The following is a 21,140-nucleotide window of genomic DNA, read 5'->3' as shown; positions in this document are numbered from 1 at the left end:
TCAAGGACTTGGGAGGAATGGGCAGAAAAGAGCAAGTGGCAAGAGGAGCAGAAGAAACTTTGTTTGGAAATAATCAAGCACAAAGGTTCAGTTGTACAAAATGAGTAAGTTCTGGAGGTCTAATATATAGCAATGTGACTATAGTGAACAATACTGTATCATATATTTAAAATTTGCAAAGAGGGTACAGCTAAAGTATTGTAACCACAAAAAAAAATAGTAACCATGTGAGGTGATGGATATGTTAATCACCTTATGGTGATTGTTTTATAATGTATATATTTATCAAACATCAGTTTGTATACCTTAAATATATACAATTTCTATTTGTCGATTTTACTCCAATAAGATGGAAAAAAATAATCAAGTAATATCTCTACATAACTTAGTGATTTCTCAGTTTTTCTAACTTCTAAAAGATTTACACTATCTCCTGAATTAAAGAATTAAGGGTAGAGACCTCACTATCACATCAATTTTCAAACTTCTCTTTGGAAACATCTATATGAGGTTAGGATGAGTAAGGGAGATAAAGATACACCGATAAAATCAAAATACTTCAAGAGGCAAAATAATCTAAGTTATTAAAGTAACAGCGATGCTGGTGCTGACACGAAGGCAGTTCCCCCTCCAGGAGACCACACACTCCTGGTCCCTCCAGCCTGGGGTGACACTGGCCTCTTGCTATTGCTCATTTCAAGACACACCAACTCCAAAGCATCCAGGATCATACCTGTACATATTTCGTACATTCTCCATTGGGATTTCAAATCTTTCAGTTCTCAGAATCTGTTGAACAAGTTCAGACAAATGGTAGCTTTTACAGCGAATCAATTCCTTTGCTGAAATTTCCACATCACAGATCATTCGGCCACAGGTAGCATTTCTTTCACCAAATCCACTCCTGCCCTACAAGGGGAGGACAAAAAGCAAATCCCATGGATGAGCAGACACTGGGAACATTCTGTTCTATCTTGCTTTGAAGCTAGCCCAGAATTACAATGAAGAAACTCTCAATCTCCCATTCACACACTTAGTCAGCCATCACTCAAATATTTCTGAATGTATGGGGCTCCTGGGTGGCTCAATTAGTAAAGCATCTGCCTTCGGCTCAGGTCATGATCCCAGGATCTTAGTCCTGGGATTGAGGCCCGTATCAGGCTCTCTGAGCTGACCAGGAGCTGCTGAGCAGAAAGCCTCCTTCTCCCTCTCCTCCTGCTGCTCCCCCTGCTTGTTCTCTCTCTCTCCCTCTTTCTGTCAAGTAAATAAATAAAATCTTTAAAAATATATTTCTGAACGTCCGCTATGTAGCTGACACTGTTTTAAGCACTAGGGAGATAGCAGTGAGCAAAACAGAAAAGACTCCTGATCTCAATTGAAATAGACAACAACAACAACAAAAAACAGACATCAAAAGCAAGGAACGATATAGTTTTAGGAGGTAATAAGCATATGGAAAAGAGAAAAACTAGAACAGGTGAAGAAAACAAGAATTCAGGGGGCTGCACCTTAAATAGGGTAGTCATTGTAGACCTCCCTCAGAAGATGCCATATAAAGAAAACTGTGAAAGGGTGAGGAGTTGGTAAATCAAGTGCTAGGATGAAGGTTAATAACAATTCGGACACTGTAAAGATAAGAACAGGAAAAGAAGCAAGAGCACTAGCTCCAACTCCAATCTGCAGCAGCAGAATCCACTGGAGACTATTTTTAAAAGGTACAGATGCCTAAGTTTTCTGATGAGGCAACATGCCCATTTTACTTAGAAGTTTTAAGTAAAATAAGACTTCAAGCAAAGAGCACTTTCAGGCTTAGGAAATGAAGGTGGCTTCATACAAAACCTTCATACAAAAAGCCTTCCTAAGAAACAAGCAGGTTGAATGAAAAATACATAGACTTTTAAAGAGTTAAGACAGGCCAGGTTTAAAACCTCAGTTCTTCCCCATACTAGCCGTACAACCTTGAACAAGTTCTGTCACCCCTGTGAGAAGTACAGGGAAACTGGAGTTGCTGTGACAGCCAACTAACGCACAGGCACTTGGCCCATGGCCTTCTTACAAATTCAACGTCAGATCCCTCCCACTCTTCCTTCCCCTCTCTGTCCTGAAGGCTAGCACTCACTGATCTCTGAACCCCGCAACTCTGCTCTAAGGGCTACAGCATCAGTAACGCCGAAGTGGAGGTAACATGTATGTGCCATCTTTAGATTCTAATAGCTAATTTTAAAAACTACCAGTGATTTCAACCAATAAAATGCTGCATTCAAAGGAAAAGATGTTTAGTGCTAAAGTTAAAATGTCCTCTCACTAGACAACCAATTCTCAAAGAAGCAGTGTGTTCCCAGGTAGCTATTCCACAAAAAGAAGTCAAGTCAAGAAGTAAGATTTTGAAAACTATTATTACCCCAAGCTTTGGCATGTTGGATCGCTTCAGTCGACCTATCTTGGACCAATGAGGAACTTTGCACACATTAATTCTCTGCAGGAGCACTTCCAGTTCAAATCCATAAATATTATGACCCTAGTCAGAAAAAGAAGGCAGCCAGTAACATTATAAAAAATGCAAATTAGAGGATTTATCTTTATATGCACAGAATTTCTGTGCGTCTCTTTTTTCTGGTCTCTAATTGAAGGCATCATGAGCTTACCTCCAATTAGGGTCCTTTCTTCTTCAGGAATGTATTCATCAGCAGCATTCATTAGCCTTGACATTAACAAAGCTGCTAAGCAGATTGCTAGAGTAAACTTTTATTTCATCCTAATTGATGCAAGATTCATATGATGTCTTTTAATTTGCTGCTCATGCCTCACAGTCTCAGAGGCAAATTTTTATGTTCTAAACTTTTTCAAGATCAGTAAAAGCTGTGTTCAAATATTTCCATAAAATCTGAGAACCTGCCTGTGTTGTGTAATAGTTTATACAGACTTCTTAGAAAACTCAGGAACTCCATCTACTCTCTTCTTAAAGAACTGAGTTCAAATACTACTGATTTAAACTCTTAATCAATGCATAACAAACTATACAATATCAGGTGATAGTTCAAATTAGGAAACAAAACTATACCAAGTATAAATTATCTCAAAAATGCAACTACAGACACCTGGATGGCTTAGTCAGTTAAACATCCAACTCTTGATTTTGGCTCAGGTCTTAATCTCAGGTTTCTAAGTTCAAGCAACACACTGGGCTCCACACTGGGAATGGAGCCTACTTAAAAACAAAATAAACAGGGGCACCTGGGTGGCTCAGTGGTCATGATCTCAGGGACCCGGGGCTGAGGCCCGCATCGGGCTCTCTGCTCATCGGGGAGTCTGCTTGCCCCTCCCACCTGCCTCTCTGCCTACTTATAATCTCTCTCTCTCCATCTGTCAAATAAATAAATAAAATCTTTAAAAGGAAATAAATAAAATAAAATAAACAAAAATGCAACCAAATTTTCCACGTCTATAATGATAATTTCCATCATGTGAAAAGTATGGTTCACTGTCTACAGTTTACTTAAAAACTAGATGAAGCTTAAAACAAATCAGATCAATAGACTCACTTATTAATTTTAATTAAAAATGTATACCACTATATAAATATGGCAGTTTTGTCTATTAAATTAAGAAACACGAGGACATGAGAAAGTCTCATTTCCAAACTATCATTCCTGGGATTACAGACTCTCACCAGTGTCAGGATTCTCTCTTACATCAGATCAGTTTGGACTTCTCACACACAGACTTGGCTCTAACACCCTAAGGCAGGCCAGATATCCGAGGCACCAAGACAGCTCCTTGGGGTCCGAGAGATACTACTAGGGGACAATGGGTGAGGACCTAGTTCTGAGCCAGAGCACCAAAGCAGGGCATTCTGGACAGAATCTTCCTGGTGCTTTCCAAGTATATAACAAAATATGTAATAACCTAAAGACTGGAAGAGAAGCAGGTGCAGAGACACTTGCTAACAACCTATAGGTTCTAGGTACTCTGGCCACACCATGGTCAAGAAAGTTGTCCAAGAGCAAGAGTGAATGTGGAGAAATATATACCACACATTTTTTGCAAGGCTTACATATAACTAATATCACACTTAAAATACATGCATTTAAATTCTATTTTCCTCCAAAACAATCAAAAGCACAACATAATTTGATCCATTAACTGAAAAATAGGAAGAAATCATATCAAACTAAAGCCAGAGCAAACAAAGCAAAATGCTGCTTTATGACTCTTAAAAACTGGGGAAAACATAATTCAATGAATTATTACTCTTCCCATCTAATGGGAATATACTTAGTTATGAAGAGGAAAAAAAACTCCTAGCCCTGACCTCTCAAAGAATAGGTCATAGAAACCCACTGAGCTCAGGGCAACTTGTGGGCTCAGTCAGTAGAATATGCGACTCTTGATCTTAGGGTTGTAAGTTTGAGCCCCATGTTGGGTTGTAGAGATTACTTAAAACAAAAAGAGAGAGAGGGAGAGAGAGAACCACTGAGCTCATAAAATGAAAATACTTACACTTTGGAGACCGACACCAAATCAAGGGAATTAACTCCTATGACCACTATACAGCTGGACCACTAATCCAAAATTTCAGAGAAACCAATTGTCAACACAAGTTTACTTACTTATAGGCTGGTCTCTAAAGTGGAAATAACTGGAATATCCTGAACTTCAACAATAACATGAGTTGCTTTTTCTCTTAGAGGAAAATAACTACTTTATAGTGGGCTGGCTCTTCCCTCCCCCTTTCTGTTAGCAGAAACTACAGCAATTCCCACCAGTACATAGGGTCATTTCTTCTCTGAAGATTCAAAAACAAAGAACTCATAAGCTGAACAATAAAAAAAAACCCCACCCAGTTAAAAAATGGGCAGAGGACCTGAATAGACATTTCTCAAAGAAGACCTACAGATGGCCAATAGGCACATGAAGAGATGGTCAATGTCACTAAGTATTAGGGAAATACAAATCAAAACCACCTCAACACCTATTAGAATGGCTATTATCAAAAGGACAAGAAATAACAAGTAGAAAAAGGAACTCTCCTACTGTTGGTAGGAATGTAAACTGGTGTAGCCACTGCAGAAATCAGTTTGGATATTCCTCAAAAAAATTAAGAATAAATCTACAATATGATTTAGCTATTCCACTTTGGGTATTTATATGAATGTGAAAACACTAATTCAAAATGATAGATGCAGCCCTATGTTCATTTATAAGAGCCAAGATATCAAAACAACCTAAACTGTCCATCAATGGTTGAATGGATAAAGAGGATGCAATACATGAACACACAATGGAAAAAGAATGATATCACGCTTTTTGCAACATGAATGGACCTTGAGGATATTATGCTAAGTGAAGTACGTCAGATGGAAAAGACAAATACCGTACGATTTCACTCATCATATGGAACCTAAAGCATGTGGAATCTAAACAAACAAATGAACAAACAAAATTACACAAAAACAAACTCAATGATAGAGAACACACTGCCAATTACCAGAGGGAAAGGGACTCGGGGGTTGGGCAAAAAAAGTGAAGGCTATGGTGACCGACAGTAACAAGGCTCTTGGCGGTCATCACTTTGTAGTGTACACAGACATCAAATTATAATACTATACACCTGAAACTTAAGTCATGTTATATACCAATTTTACCTAGATCAAAAAAAAAAAAAAAAAAAGATTCTCTGCTGCTCAGTAAGTACTGAAAAGAAAACTAATAAGGAATGAGGAGCTCTCCCATGGCAGGATGAGACATCTACTCACCACAATGATATCGGGATCAATTTTGTGAACTTTGGCAAGGAAAAAACCTAGCAATGTTCTTTCTGTTGCAGCAATCTCAACCTTCACATTCTGTTGGATAAAAACATACCAGTCACTTACTCTTTACTTTTAAATACTATACTCAGTTCCTTGTTCAAGCAGGGTTAGATTTCTGAGAATTAAAAGAATCCACCCACTTCAGCTCAGGTCATGATCTCAGGGTCTCTGGGATCGAGCCCCGTATCGGGCTCTCTGCTTGGCAGGGAGCCTGCTTCCTCCCCTCTCTGGCTGCTGCTCTGCCTACTTGTAATCTCTCTCTCTCTCTCTCTATCTGTAAAAAAGAAAAAAAAAAAATTAAAAAAAAAAAAAAAAAAGAATCCACCCAGGGGTACCTGGGTGGTTCAGTCAGTTAAGTGTCTGCCTTTGGATCCAGGGATCGAGTCCCGAGTTGGGCACTGGGCTCCCTGCTGAGCCTCTCCCCCCTCGGTCAGGTGCACATGCACGTGCTCTCTCTCTCTCAAAATAAACAAATAAAATATTTTTTTAAAAACAAATAAAAACAAAGAATCCATCCATTTTAAAACTAAATGAAGCAATGAAATTTCAATGAAAAACCAATGAAATAGGTTTCACAGTAATAATTGCTGAAAGTCTCTAAGGAGCTCATAGTAATAAGTGTATAAATAAAGCAAAACTTTAAATGCTGAGCACTATGAAGTGCAGACATGTCCCTCCACAGGGACACACTTGTGTATCTGGACGCATATGAACAAGCATATGAATCCAAGTACCTGTCAAAAACACTACTTACTTTCCTGTATAATCCCTGGTAGACTTTGCTGTTTATGTATTTGCCACACAAAGAAATCCCAAAGATTGTATAAACTAATCTCCAAGAGTGGTGTAAGAACCCATAAATAAGAAACTAAACTGAAAACAAACATACATTTAAGAATTATAGGTGTCTTAAGTAAAAATAAAACCTATCTTCACACAAAAGGCTTCCATTTGGATTACTGAATATAAATCAGGTATTCAAAAGATCCACTCTTATTAAGACACTCTTAAAATGGAAGTTGATAGCTATGTGTTTTCTACAACTAACTTGGCTACAAATATCAGTTAGACTCTAAATGAATTTTCCTAGATCATTTTACTTGGATAGGTAATTCAGAGCACTTCACAAATAACAGCCTGATCCAACAGTACCCCCCAGACTGCTGGACTTCCCCAGCCAACTTAAGTAAGTGGAACCTGACAGAGTTGCTAAAATTTTGCCAAGTGAGGATATTAAAAAAAGAAAAACAACCCACAAATTTATGAACACATTTTATAAAAGAAACACACTCTCCAAAACAAATTCTTTACACTGAATACATTTACCTTTGTGACAGACTCACTACATTACACTACCTTTTTCCCACCTCCATTTTATTAACAACCCATGAAAACTTCATGGAGTATACTGACAGTTGAGAGATCACTGATCAATTCTGGCTAGCCGATATCGATCTTTCCAAAATGTGTCCCCTTTACTATCCACAGTATTCCCAACTTCACTTGGCTTTCTTCAAGCTGGAGGATGGGGGAAGGGGCTCTACCCAATACTTCATCAAAACAGTAATCACATGATCATGCATTTTGGAAAGATTTCCACTTAAGCTCTCTGAAGGAGGATTTGAGCCTATCCATTATTTTCATATTATTTTCAGGTGGTGAAACATTTAAATATTGTTAAATGATGTTTCTACTTTTGTATTTCTAATACATTTTGAATGTATTAAATGCCATAGTCCAATGTAGCAAGAACAGATCTAATAAATTAACATATAAAATAGCCTATTCTACTAATCTACACCATCCTCTTTTTCTTTTTCTAAACAAAAGATGCTTCATATTTAAAAGGAATAAATGATGAGTTCCTTACCTTTTCCTTAATGTCTTCTTTGAAAGTATATGGAAAAATACAGTCCTTCGGTTTAGACACAACTATAAGAAGGCAAAAAAATAAAGATTCCATCACCTTCTTAGTACAATTTCAAGTACACACATGCTGCATGTTTCCAAGTGGAAACTGTCTTAAATGTAAACAAATACCCCCTAATCTCTAAAGAGTTAATATTTCCACTGTCATGTTGTTGGAACTCAAAAGGAAAGCCAGAACAAGCAATCCTAAAATTCATTATGGAACCACAAAAGACACCAAGTAGCCCAAGCAATCTTGGTAAAGAAAAACAAAGCAGGAGATGTCATGCTCCCTGATTCCAAACTATACTCCAAAGCTGCAGTAATCAAAACAGTATGGTACTAAGATAAAAAGACACCTACATCAATGGAACAGAACAGAGATCCAAGAAATTAATGCATGCATACATGATCAATTAATTTATGACAAAATAGGCATGAATATACAATGGGAAAAGGATAGTCTCTTTACTAAATGCTAAAACTAGATAGCCACAAGGAAAAGAATGGAACCAGACCACAATCTTACACCATACACAAAAACTAAAGGAAAATGCACTGAAGACTTGAATATAAGGACTTGAAATCATAAAACTCTTAGAAGAAAACAGGCAGTAAGCTGCCTGACATTGGTCTTGGTGATGATTTTTGGATATGACACCAAAAGCAAAGGCATCAAAAGCAAAAATAAGCAAGTAGGACTACATCACAATAAAAAGCTCTTGCACAGCAAAGGAAACTATCAACAAAATGAAAAGGCGACCTAACAAAAGGGAGAAAATATTTGCAAATCATGTATGTGATAGGAGGTTAATATCCAAAATATACGAGGAACTCCTATAACTCAATAGCAATAAAACAAACAATACAACTTAAAAATGGGCAAAGGCGGGCGTGGGGGGATGGCTGAGCCTGGTGATGGGTATTAAGGAGGGCACATATTGCAAGGAACACTAAGTGTTATAGGCAAACAGTGAATTATGGAACACTACATCAAAACTAATGATGTACTGTATGGTGACTAACATAATAAAAAAAAAATGGGCAAATGCTGGGGCACCTGGCTGGCTCAGTCAGTAGAGCAAGTGACTCTTGATCTCAGGGTCATGAGTTCAAGCCCAACACTGGGCATGGAGCCTACTTTTAAAAAAATGGGCAAAGTTTCTGAATAGACATTTTTCCAAAGAAAACATACAGATAGCCAACAGGTCCATGAAAAAGTGGTCAACATCACAATTATCAAAGAAATGTAAATCAAAACTGCACAGGGATATCACCTGACACCTGTCAGAATTGCTATGATCAAAAAGACAAGAGGGGCACCTAGCTGGCTCAGTCAGTAGAACATGTGACACTTGATCTCGGGATCATAAGTCCAAGCCCCATCTTAGGCAGGAGCCTACTTTAAAAAAAAAAAAAAGACAAGAAATAGTAAGTGTTGCCTAGGATGTGGAGTAAAGTGAACCCTTGCATCCTGTTAGTGGGAATGCTAATTGGTACAGCCACTGTGGAAAGCAGTATGGAGGTTTCTCAAGAAAAAATAGAAATAAATATATGCTATGATCTAGGTATTCTACTTCTGGGTATTTGAAGAAAATGATATCACTAACTTGAAAAGATATCTGCACCAGCATGTTCACTGCAACATTATTTACAAAAGCCAGGAAATGGAAGCAACCTAAGTCCCCATCAATGGATGAACAGATAAAGAAAAGTAGTATATTTATACAACAGATTATTACTTGGCCATAAAAAAGAAGGAAATGTCATAAATCTTGCCATTTGTGACAACATAGATAGACCCTGAAGGGCATTATGATAAGCAAAGTCAGACATAGAAAGATACTGTATGATCTCACTTGTATGTGCAATCTAAAAAAACACTGACAAAATGAGGTCATAGATACCAGTAATGGACTGATGGTTCCCAGAGGTGGGATGGGATGTGAGGACAGAGGAGGGACTGGGTTAAGAGGGTCAAAAGGTGCAAACTTCAGTTATAAAATAAGTCATAGAGATGTAATAATGTACAGCATAGTGACTATAGTTACTCTCGAAAACATCAAAAGAAAAAGTTACTGATCAAACAGCTGGAGAAAAAGGAAGAAAAGTTCAAATCAAGCCATTAGAAGACCAGCTAAAAAATATACATACCACAGAAGTGTGACTGGAAGGGAGGCTGTGGGGGTGCTTTATCTAATGCAAAGCTGTGATGGACCAAAGCTGCCACAGCAATAATCTGTAGATAAAGGAGGGAAAAAGATCACTTATCAAATGCCTACTATGCATTCTGCATTTTCATCAAAACCACCAAGAATATTAAAAGACAGACATTTTCATCCATATGAATATTTTAACTTTTTATTATGAAAGTATTTCCACAAACAAAAAACAAAGAAAATAGAAGGTGAAAATAGAAGTTCTGACCCGGAACTGGAACCCAGGCCTCCTGACTCCCAGCCAGGGATCTCAAAAGAAATAGGTAAGTCATGTTTAAAGACTCAAATCTTTAAAAAAAAAACAAGCTATAAATATGCATGACCAATAATCTGGAGGATGCCAACCACGGATGAAGCTGGGGAAGAAGGATTGTGGGTATTTTTCATTTTCTTTTTTTTTTCTTTTTTTTTTTAAAATATTTTATTTATTTATTTGACAGAGAGAGATCACAAGTAGATAGAGAGGCAGGCAGAGAGAGAGAGAGAGGGAAGCAGGCTCCCCGCTGAGCAGAGACCCCCCGATGCGGGACTCGATCCCAGGACCCTGAGATCATGACCCGAGCCGAAGGCAGCGGCTCAACCCACTGAGCCACCCAGGCGCCCCTCATTTTCTTTTTTTGAAGATCTTTTTTTTGAAATCTGTACATTCTGGGGCGCCTGGCTGCCTCAGTCAAGAGAACATGTGGATCAAGATCTCAGAGTTGGGGGCACCTGGGTGGCTCAGTGGGTTAAAGCCTCTGCCTTCGGCTCAGGTCATGATCCCAGGGTCCTGGGATCGAGCCCCACATCGGGCTCTCTGCTCAGCAGGGAGCCTGCTTCCCTTCCTCTCTCTCTGCCTGCCTCTCTGCCTACTTGTGATCTTTCTCTGCCAAATAAAATAAAAAAAAAAATCCCCTTCAATGTCAAAAGGATTTAGAAGGGAACAATAAAACGTCCCCACTGACCAAAGACAAATTTAAGCATCAAGTTACAGCAATAATGATGGCAATGAACTGAAACATGATGAGTAAATATAAAACCTGTGAGTTCATAATATTCCATTAAAAAGTTAACAAAATATAAGTAACAACAAAAATAAACAAAAAAATCACTGGTCAACACTGCATGTAACACAGGGCCCCAACTTCCTACTCAGAAAATTGGCAATGGAAGACAAAGAAGTACACACTGACCTCATCTTTCCTCATCTGTATGAACTACTGCAGCATAACCAAATAGTGCTGGTTAATGAAGAAAAGTTAATTTTATAGGAAAATTTAACTAACAAATGCTCTAATATTTAACTTGTTTAACTAATAAACATGGAAAGGATGACAGAATTAAAAATCTGTTTTACAAGTCCTAATGAAATAACTAATTCAGGTAAAAAATAAAGGGGGGGGTATTAGACCAATAGCTCTCAAATGTGAACAATTTTGGTCCCCACCCCAAGAGGCCACTTGGAAATGTGTGGGGGCTTTTTGGTTGTCACAAGTAGGGGAGAGGGGTGCTACCTGCCATTGAGCAGAGGCCAGCGTTACTGCTAAACATCCCACAATGCCCAGGACAGCCCTCACAACAATGAATAATTCAACCCAAAACATTAGTAGTGCCATGGTTAAAAAACCCTCCTATAGATGAAAACTTGAGCCCACTAATCAATCATAGCCCCATTAACAGTGGTTTAACCAGACATTATACACCTGCTAATATATAAGGCAGTATGAAATACATCATACCACCTATAGAGTATACTGACGCAAAAAGTCAAAACTGAATCTAATCAATTCTTTAGCATTCACATTTGTCACATAAAGAGCCAGAATCTAAGTATTTTAGGCTCTCAGGTCACATGGCCTAAGTCATGACTATTAACTCTACAGCAACTGCAGATAATATGTAAACAAATAGACACAATGTCTTTCAATTAAACTTTATTTACAAAAACAGATGGAAAGACTGGATTTGCCCACAGGCCATACTGTGCCAACACCTGGTATAGAGGAAGAAGTCCAATGACACAAGGAAGCAAACACAGAAAGTGGGACATTGTATGAGACAATGAACAATGATTCTTAAGTAAGTCAATGTCAGTAGAAAAAGGGTTCGAGGGAGCTGCTCCCATTTAAAAGAGATTCAAGAGACATAAAAATGCAACACCATCTGTGAATCTTATATGAATCCTGATTCAAGTAAACCAACTGGTAGAAAACATTTCTGAGCCAGTAATATTGTAATAATTCATATGGTGACAGATGGCTACTAGACCTATTGTGGTGATCATTTTGTAATGCATAAGAGCATAAAATCACTATGTGGTACACCTGAAACTAAGAGATGTCAAATATAATTCAATAAAGAAAGACATTTTTGATAAACAGAATCATGTGAATATGGACTGAGTATTTTAGATGGTATCAAGGTATCACTGGTATAGTTAATAAATGCAATAATTGTATCTATAAGAAAGAGTGCATAGTTTGAGAGATGGATGCCAAAGAATACAATGGTAAATTACACATCTGACCTTAGCTTTTAAAATACTTCAACAGGAAAAGCAAGAGAGGGGGAAACAAGTGTGACAAAATCTTCCCAACTGCTAAATATGAGTAAAAGGATATGGAAGTTCATTATATTATTCCAAGTCCACTTAAAGTTCACCAAAATAAAAAATTCAAAAAACAAAAAATAAAAACAAGTGCAGCAATTTAAGTCTTTAAAGAAAAACTCCAACATCCAACAAATTCAATTCATTTTCCATAATGGAGTTTGGTAGTGCATTAGTATTCTTTGTCCTCCAGAAAGAACAATTTCCCCTTGTAGAGCAGTTGCACAAGTCCAAGCTAGCACTGAATCTAAAGCACAAGTACACAAATCTGCCCTATTTCTTTACCTCATTTTGATGTGTCTTTGCATTCTGCATTGTCTTCATGCTGAAAGACATGACCACGAGTGGAGGAGGACCAACATCTTTAATCACATTCACCAGGTCTGGTTTCAGAGCCACTGCCTCAACTTTACACCAACTGACTGGCTGATTCAAGAGCTCTGAGAGAGAACAGATGCAACAGATCAATAGCCATTTGCTGAAAAAGAACAACTACTATAATTAAGACATCTGTGATTAACTGAGATAATCTTGAACCCCCATATTCTAATAAGAATGTCTTATTACAACATCTAACTAAAAATAAACCCAGTTACTGGGTTGTACGCAAAGCCATGTGTGTGTGCATGCATGTGAGTGTATACACATATATTCAACTTCCTGGGAAAAAAGGTTCACAGCTTTCCTCTGATTTTCTGAAGAATCCAGGACCCCAATAGGTTAAAAAAGCAAAAAATACCCTGGAGGAATCATAAAACATTTTTAAGAGATTCAAGAAGCCAAAACAGGGTATCACAGATGTAAATACTGAAAACAGGAGGTAAGTAACTAAAGAGCACTAGCTGCCTCGAGCAGTGATGCCTCCCCTCCTTCCGAGGCCAGCAGTCCACTACATACAGGAGGTGGGCATCACCAGCCAGAAGTACAGGCCAACAGCAGCACAAAGAGGGATGCATGCCAACGACCACCTGGGCTCTCGAAGGCCTCCCTCCCACTGAAATGCCAGGCACCACAGCGATCAAATGCCTCCAAATATATTCCCTATAGTCACTCGAAGAATACCTTGAGGAAAACAACATAAAAAAGGAAGGAGATGCACTGAAATACAGAGACCAGTTCCTTCACTTCTAAAAATCGCCTCTATCAGCAATCTGGCTTTCTGAACGTAAAAGCTCCCTTACGTGGATTTTTCACTTCGAGCCAACAAGGTCCTCTGATCTTTCTGTTCATCAAGAACAATTCCAAGCTGGATGTGTTGGTCCCAAATACATGAGAAAAAGTTTCTCCTTTCAAATCCTGAGGAAGCTGTGGCATTTCAGCCTGAAAAAGACAAAGAAGAAAAAAAAAAGCCCTTTTGTTTAAAACTATTACTTCACATTTTCCAAAGTCTATATTTGAAATAAACTAAAGCCTCTTTACGAACAACCAGAAGAAACCCCTTTGATATATATGAAATGTAATTTGCAACAAATGAAATCCTAAACAATTCACAGTAGGATACAAAAACAATTCACAATGACAAAATAATGCATCTTGATGGCATCCATTAGAAGAAAAATAGGCCAAGAAGCTCCCCCAAAAGAGGATTTCTGTCCAGAGCTGTACATGCCTTACTGATAAAGAATAGCCAAATAAGTACCACTCCATTAGAAGAATAAAAGCAAGAGTGGAACTCATTTAAAATGCTTCTATGGTACTTTTCATCACCACTGTCAGAAACATTTCTTCAAAGTTTCCCTTTTCCAACACTGTGAGATCAGAACTCTATAACAAAGGTAAAAAGAGGTTAAGGCCCAGTTAATTAACATCCCACAGCAATGACCTTGCCTATCAGGGGAGCAAGAGCAGCACTACAGCGATGCTACTGATGTTCCTCTCTCACCTTTCTGCTGCTCAGAAGGGACCCTTCCACAGACTAATGATATTCAACTCCATCATGTGGCATTCATTCCACTTGACAAGCAAGCAGTTGTGCAGTTTCAACTTATTTATTTAAAGATGCATACTTGAAAGCCAAGAAAGGCGGTACAACCAGTATTCTATATATTCAAATTAATTTTACCCAGTTTAATTATTCATTACTGTAAGTCCACCTCAACGAACCATGGGCTTGAGGATCCCTGCTGATACTAATTGAAAACCAGCTGAAATTTCAAAAACGAAGAAATGTCATGCTCAAACAAAACCCAGTAATTTTCTTTGACTTACCGAGTATCTAACTTCCAAGTACTCAGATTTTTCTGGAACATCAGGTATCTCAAAAGCATAGTTCTTTTCCACTGGCTGGATAAGTAGATATTTAGAAATCATTAAGACAAAAACTTTTTGCAAATTAAAATGACAAGCACTACATGCACATGTCCCTGAATCTAGTATCTTTATGGAATACAAAGGTAAAGAAAGCCAAATGGGCACTCTTTCCCCTTTTCCACTGGGACTAAAACACCCAATGACAAGATGCTAAAAAGACTTCTCCTGGACACTACAGAACTTAGGAATATTTGCATTCAAGCAGGGCAATGAAAGATTAAAGATTTTTATAATGTTAATGGATTCAATCACTTGCTACTCTTTGATATTAACCAATGCCAACTTGCTAGAAGAATTAATATTAGCATTAAAATTATAGCTCATGTTTACTGAGTGCTTACTAAGTGCCAAGGACTGTTCTAATCACCTATTAAGAATTTGGGGGCTTATTCTTCCAACAACTCTTGAAATAGGGTCCCATTTCTTTTTTTTTTTTTTTTATTGCACATCACTCCAGGGTCCCATTTCTTAAGTGAACAAACAGGCCCAGAGAACTCACTCATCTCTTATCCAAAGTCACATACTACAAAGTCATATGGCTAGGACTTAAACCACAAGCAGTGTGGTCACAGCACCTACGCTCTTTACCATTATACCACACTATTTCTAGAATTTGACAGAACTGATCCATCAGCCATAGTTCAAAGCTCAAATAGTTAAGATGATTAACCTTATCTTCAGCAACTCAATTCTCCCTTTGCAGCAATCACTGTTGAAAGTATGCTGAGTTGGGGCGCCTGGGTGGCTCAGTGGGTTAAGCCTCTGCCTTTGGCCCAGGTCATGATCTCAGGGTCCTGGGATCGAGCCCCGCATTGTGCTCTCTGCTCAGCAGGGAGCCTGCTTCCCCCCGCCTGCCTGCCTCTCTGCCTACTTGTGATCTCTCTCTCTCTCTGTCAAATAAATAAAATCTTTAAAAAAAAAAAAAAGAAAGTATGCTGAGTTACAAGCCCCTATGACGATGGCCAAAAGTGTCATTTATCACACTAAAATCAAGACCAAACAATAACACACAAATAAAAGATTTTTATCCTATCAGAAATAGCATCAAAGTCCCCAATTTTTAAATATAACACCTTAACCCTCTGACCAAAACAACCCACCAATAACTAATAAAAACAAAATCAGAAGAGTTTCTTCTCCATTTCAGAAAAGAACACAAGATATGCTACAAGGATTGGAAACAATTACTTTGCTATGTGTTACCTTTCTATTCAAACTCAAGAAAATTACTGTCTAAGTAGTTTAAAGAGAAAGAAAGTATTTTTTACAAATCTTACATACTAATTTTATATGGCTATCTATGAAATTTCCATTCAATGGATTATAGTCATAAAAAAGACATTTTGCACAAAGAAGATATACAAGAACTATTGTATAAGTCAGGAAATGAACGAACAACTAATAAACAGCGGGAAAAAATTATCACCAAATACAAACCTTGGACTTGAACTTCATGATTTTGTATTTTGCTGCTATTTTCTCATCAAATTCATCATAAACATCCTTCATTGTGACTGGAGTTTCTGTTTCTTTACCTGTACTTAGATCAATTTTCTGCTCTCCCACAGAGAGGAGAGGGGAGGGAGAAAAAGTATCTGTACATGAGATCTTTTTAACAACAAGAAACCCAAGTCTAATTCAATTTTCACCTTCAGCCATTTAAAACATTTAAAAGAACAGTCTTATAGATAGAGGAGTTCAAAGATAGCAGCAGACCCCAAAAACGGACTAAAACCAATGCCCAAATCTTCCCAGTGGCATCATAAAAGCACATCAGATAAGGACAGACTCTACAAAATGGGACAGGAGAGTTGTAAATCCTGACCAAGAAGCTTCAGATTCACAGTTCAGCTGAGATCTCAGGGGAGAGGCTGGGTTTGGGAGGGGAGTGTGGATGGGAAGTCCCAATTTAAAAAGGAGGAGCAAATGGGCCTGAGCCGGTTCAACGGCCGTGGAGGGACCGGTACTGCTGCCTGCAGAGCAGAAGCAGGACAACGTGCCCAAATGCCCTGTCACGTTTCTGAGCCATACACTCCCAACCGTGATTACTAGGGAAATGAAGGGTGGGGGAAAAGATACTATTATATACTGAAACTCACACTTTGACACTCTAACGAGTCAAAAAACCCACGGTTTTACTCCATTCTCTATTTTTCCAACCTCTTAAGGAGCTGCTGACAACTAGTAGTTACTAGACAGGCAGCAAGAAAGCAGCACCAAGGCTGTGGAGAAGTCACAGCTCCACTCAAGAAGATGGCTGGTGGCAGAACAAACAAGGTACTGGGAATTAGAGGCTAATCACTAATGATCACCATTTCTCGGGGAAGGAAGTAGAGTGTTCGCTCGATGTTTTTCACCATAGCACAACAGCTCACATGGGTTTTGGCGGATTCTATCCAAACTTTGCCAAACAGGAAAACTACACCTAAAAGAGTAAGGGAAAACCATGAGAAAAGAAACATTTCAATTAAGTCATATTAAAGGGGCAATATAAAGGCTCACTGAATGTGTCCACACATTTAGAAATCATTAAGACAAAAACTTTTTGCAAATTAAAATGACAAGCATTACATGCACATGTCCCTGAATCTAGTATCTTGCCTTTATGACACATTTTTTACAGTAAATTTGTATCTGCTGCCCACTCTACAAGCACAGTTCGCTTACTCAGTACTTAAGACATGCGACAATACCACACTAGTAAAACCCGTTAACCACTGAGATGACAGCGGATAGAATGATTCTCTAACTTGGTGTGAACATTTTCCCTAGAATTAGAGACATCATAGGTAAATGCAGACTAACCTCACTTACTAGGAAGACATCCCAAGTCCAAGCAGACACACTTGGGGAAGTACTAAGACACCCCAGGTTAGTGCAGAAACCCCTGGGGAATTGCAAAGCCATCCCAGGTCAGTGTAAACATAACTCAGAAATTACAGAGCTACCCGAGGTCAGTGTAGGGAAAAACAATTCCCCAGAACTGGGACTACCCAGATTAAGAGAAACAAAAAAAGCAAACTATCCCCCAACAAATCTCCTTTTTAAACCTCTTATAAAGTATGAGAATACTAAATCACTTTTCAGCACTTGTACTCACCAATAAAAATGAACATTCATGTATAACAGTAACTGTACAGTACATCTTTTCTACATGTAAAACTGCATTTGAGGAAAAACGTAAGAGATCTCATATACCTTATTCCATATAATGATAAATATCTCATAATACAGTTCAACTATTATCTCCTATTTTACTCTTTCTACCTCATAGACTACTAAAAAATCTGGATAGGTAGTGCTCGTCTCGTTCCTTGCTCTTCAATTTCTGTGTAACAAATGTTCTAGTAACCAAACCAGCAGACAAGTCTCTTTTGAGATTCCTATGTAATATATACCACAAAGTAAAAACAAGCCTTTCTAGATGGACATCAAATCACTGTTCCTGAAAACTGGACATCAAGAAAGGACTCCAGAGATTTGATAGTCAGCCTAAGAGATGGCCACTGCAAAATCCGGAGCTCTGAGCATAATTAGACAGCAGTAATCAACATAGCCACTCAACACAGCCACTTGTCTGAGACACTAAGAAAATTCTGGCACATGCAAAGGCTACTGTTCACAAGGCCAATTACTCCAATTTCACAAGATAGCTCATCAGTGCTTCCTTTTGTCACTCGTTCTAGTAGAAATAAGACCATCTAAAAATTTTCATTTCTGCAGATGATTAAAATTCTTAAAAGAGTTGTGTGATTATCAGCTGGGGTGGGGGAAAGAAGGGGAGAGGGAAGGGAGGACTGTGGGGAACGATTAAAAAAGAAAAAAAATCACAGGAGCTCAGAAAATTAAAAGTCATCCTCACAACAGTTAGAGATGAAAAAACAAAATTCCATGCAAAGAAAAATAAAGACCCTAATATTGGATTCACAGATTCAAATAGCTCATTTTACAGTCAAACTAATATCACACTTCATGCACACATTTGACACTGTTTATGCCTCATTTGCCACAAAAAGATCATGGTAAACAAAGATTACATTTCCCCCAAAGTTACTAGCTGAAACCAGGTGCAGTCAGGATTATTCAACCTTGAAAAAGTCATAATGAAGACAGGATATCTTCCCATATGCAAAGAGTAAGATTCTTTTCATAATTATGGAGCATTCAGCAACAACTGACTTACTTAGAATCTGTAAGAAAGTGAGACACAATAACAGGGTCTTTGGGAGTACTTCGTTTTTATTAGCAGCATTGATTTCACCAAGGCTCAATGATCATTACCTGCTATCATGATGAAACGGTTCAACCCCCTGAGATTAAAGGACTTTTTTTTACAAGCCATCGTTTTTAACCCATTGACATCAATCACAGAGGACACAGCTTAAGAAGCACCGCAGAATGGCACAGTGGACTGAGGGTGAGAAGCCCAGAGCTCTGCCACTAACAGCTGCTGCCCACTTTAACTTTTGGAGCCTTAGCTTCCTCCTCTGTAACTAGACCAGATTGTCTGAGGATTATTCCAGCATTAGAAATTTCCTTTTACCATAGCATTTGGAAGACAGGCCAATAACAGACTACTACCTCTTTCAAATGCAAAATATTTCCCAATAGTGGTTGGAAAGGTCTATCCTCGACTATGGTAGTAACAGGAATTCAGTGAGGATACATACCACAAACTGGCTGCTTTCCTAATACAGCTGTGCTTCAATGCCTCAATCTTAACCTCCAACACCGATTACTACAGACAAGCACTAGCCTTTAGAAATTTCTGTGATGCCAGAATTGTTCTGTTATCTGTGCCATCCACAGATATGGCAGCTACTAGCCACAGGTGGCTATTAAAGCATTCGGAATGTGGCTACTGGCTGAGAAACTGAATTTGAAATTTTATTTCATTTTATTTTCTTAAAGATTTTATTTATTTATTTGACAGACAGAGATCACAAGTAGGCAGAGAGGCAGGCAGAGAGAGAGGGGGAAGCAGGCTCCCTGCTGAGCGGAGAGCCTGATGCAGGGCTCCATCCCAGGCCCCTGAGATCATGATCTAAGCCAAAAGCAGAGGCTTAACCCAATGAGCCACCCAGGCACCCCAAATTTTATTTCATTTTAATTTAAACCTAAATTTAAAGAGCTGCATGTAGACGTATATGGTACCACAGTGGATGGTGCAGCTCTAGACCCTGTCCTGCAAAACAATGTTGTTTTTTTTTTTAAATAAGAATATCAACCAGTAAACAAAAGGTAGAAAAAATAAACTCATTTTTACACAGGACAGAAAGAAGATTGTTGTTTCTTAAGGTTCTAATCCTTGGCAATTGACCTGTGCATTCTGATGTTTTCTACGTGGATTAACGGGGAGGGGGGTGGTGCAACATTCATCTCTGTTACCCATTCTTCCCCCACACCTCTGTAAGGTTTTACGAGGTAATTTCAGCAAGAGCAGTGAATGCACCTCTGAAACCTTTCATGTGCATCATGCACAGGACTGTCAATCACGGTGTGGTTTATTTCAATGAACATTTATTAAATCCCTACTATGTGCATGGCGCTGTACTAGAAGCTGGAAAGAAAAGGTCCCAGCCACCCAGAAATTAAATAAAAGGGTTTGGGACAAGAAAAATTCAGAATCAGATCTTTATAAAATAATATAACAAACACTATGATGGGAAAGGGTATGATGGGGTACTAGTATGGGAAAGGGCCCTTAGGCCAGTCTGGAGGATTAGGAAAACTTCCCAGACCTGACACACCTGGGCTGAGCCAAACACAAGGAGTAAAGGAACACAGTATCTAAAACAACGGGTACAGGGAACTATCTCTAGAACACAAAAGTCATACACAGCAGGTATCAGAAGCCTTGCTAAGGAACTTGGACTTTACGTTGTAGGCAGCAGCTACACAGGAGTTTTCTTTCTTGCTTTCTTTCTTTTTAAACAAGGAAATGATGTGATCAATGCTACCCATCTGAACAATCACTCTGGCTGCAATGTAGGGGATGACAGCTAAAAGACACTTTAGGAAGCTGGTGCAATGGTTTCAGTAGGCAAGAAGGAATCAGAGGCAACTACAGAGAGAAGACAGCTTGTCTACTTTCGGAGGGGAAGACTAACAAGACTTGGTGAGGAAAGTGAAGGAAAGGGGCAGTCAAGGCTTACTCCCAATTTTCAGTTTTGAGGGAACTATTAGCCAGGACAGGGAATCAAATCCAGCATGGAGCAAATCCAGCAAAGGGATTAGCATTGAGAAGGGCAGGCCACCACATCACACAACTTTAGCAAGCCCCACAGTGTCACTGTGCTCCAG

At 38.6% G+C, this 21,140-nt stretch overlaps 1 protein-coding gene across 1 annotated transcript in view; it reads right to left on the bottom strand.

The window, feature by feature from the left end:
* POLA1 (DNA polymerase alpha 1, catalytic subunit) overlaps positions 1-21,140 on the bottom strand; it is a 304,615-nt gene that overhangs the window by 263,183 nt on the left and 20,292 nt on the right. Inside the window, exons 11-20 of the mRNA XM_045996009.1 lie at positions 17,150-17,262; positions 16,275-16,391; positions 14,736-14,810; positions 13,709-13,847; positions 12,813-12,967; positions 9,876-9,960; positions 7,684-7,745; positions 5,757-5,846; positions 2,402-2,518; positions 734-909 (exon numbers count right to left, since the gene is read on the bottom strand). Of these exons, the coding sequence (XP_045851965.1) occupies positions 734-909; positions 2,402-2,518; positions 5,757-5,846; positions 7,684-7,745; positions 9,876-9,960; positions 12,813-12,967; positions 13,709-13,847; positions 14,736-14,810; positions 16,275-16,391; positions 17,150-17,262 (1,129 nt within the window). The remainder of the gene's footprint in view (positions 1-733; positions 910-2,401; positions 2,519-5,756; positions 5,847-7,683; positions 7,746-9,875; positions 9,961-12,812; positions 12,968-13,708; positions 13,848-14,735; positions 14,811-16,274; positions 16,392-17,149; positions 17,263-21,140) is intronic.

Source organism: Meles meles, chromosome X (genome assembly GCF_922984935.1).
Source record: "Meles meles chromosome X, mMelMel3.1 paternal haplotype, whole genome shotgun sequence".
NCBI classification, from domain to species: domain Eukaryota; kingdom Metazoa; phylum Chordata; class Mammalia; order Carnivora; family Mustelidae; genus Meles; species Meles meles.
The sequence above is the reverse complement of the archived record's forward strand: the minus strand, read 5'-3'. Positions and strand labels throughout refer to the sequence as shown.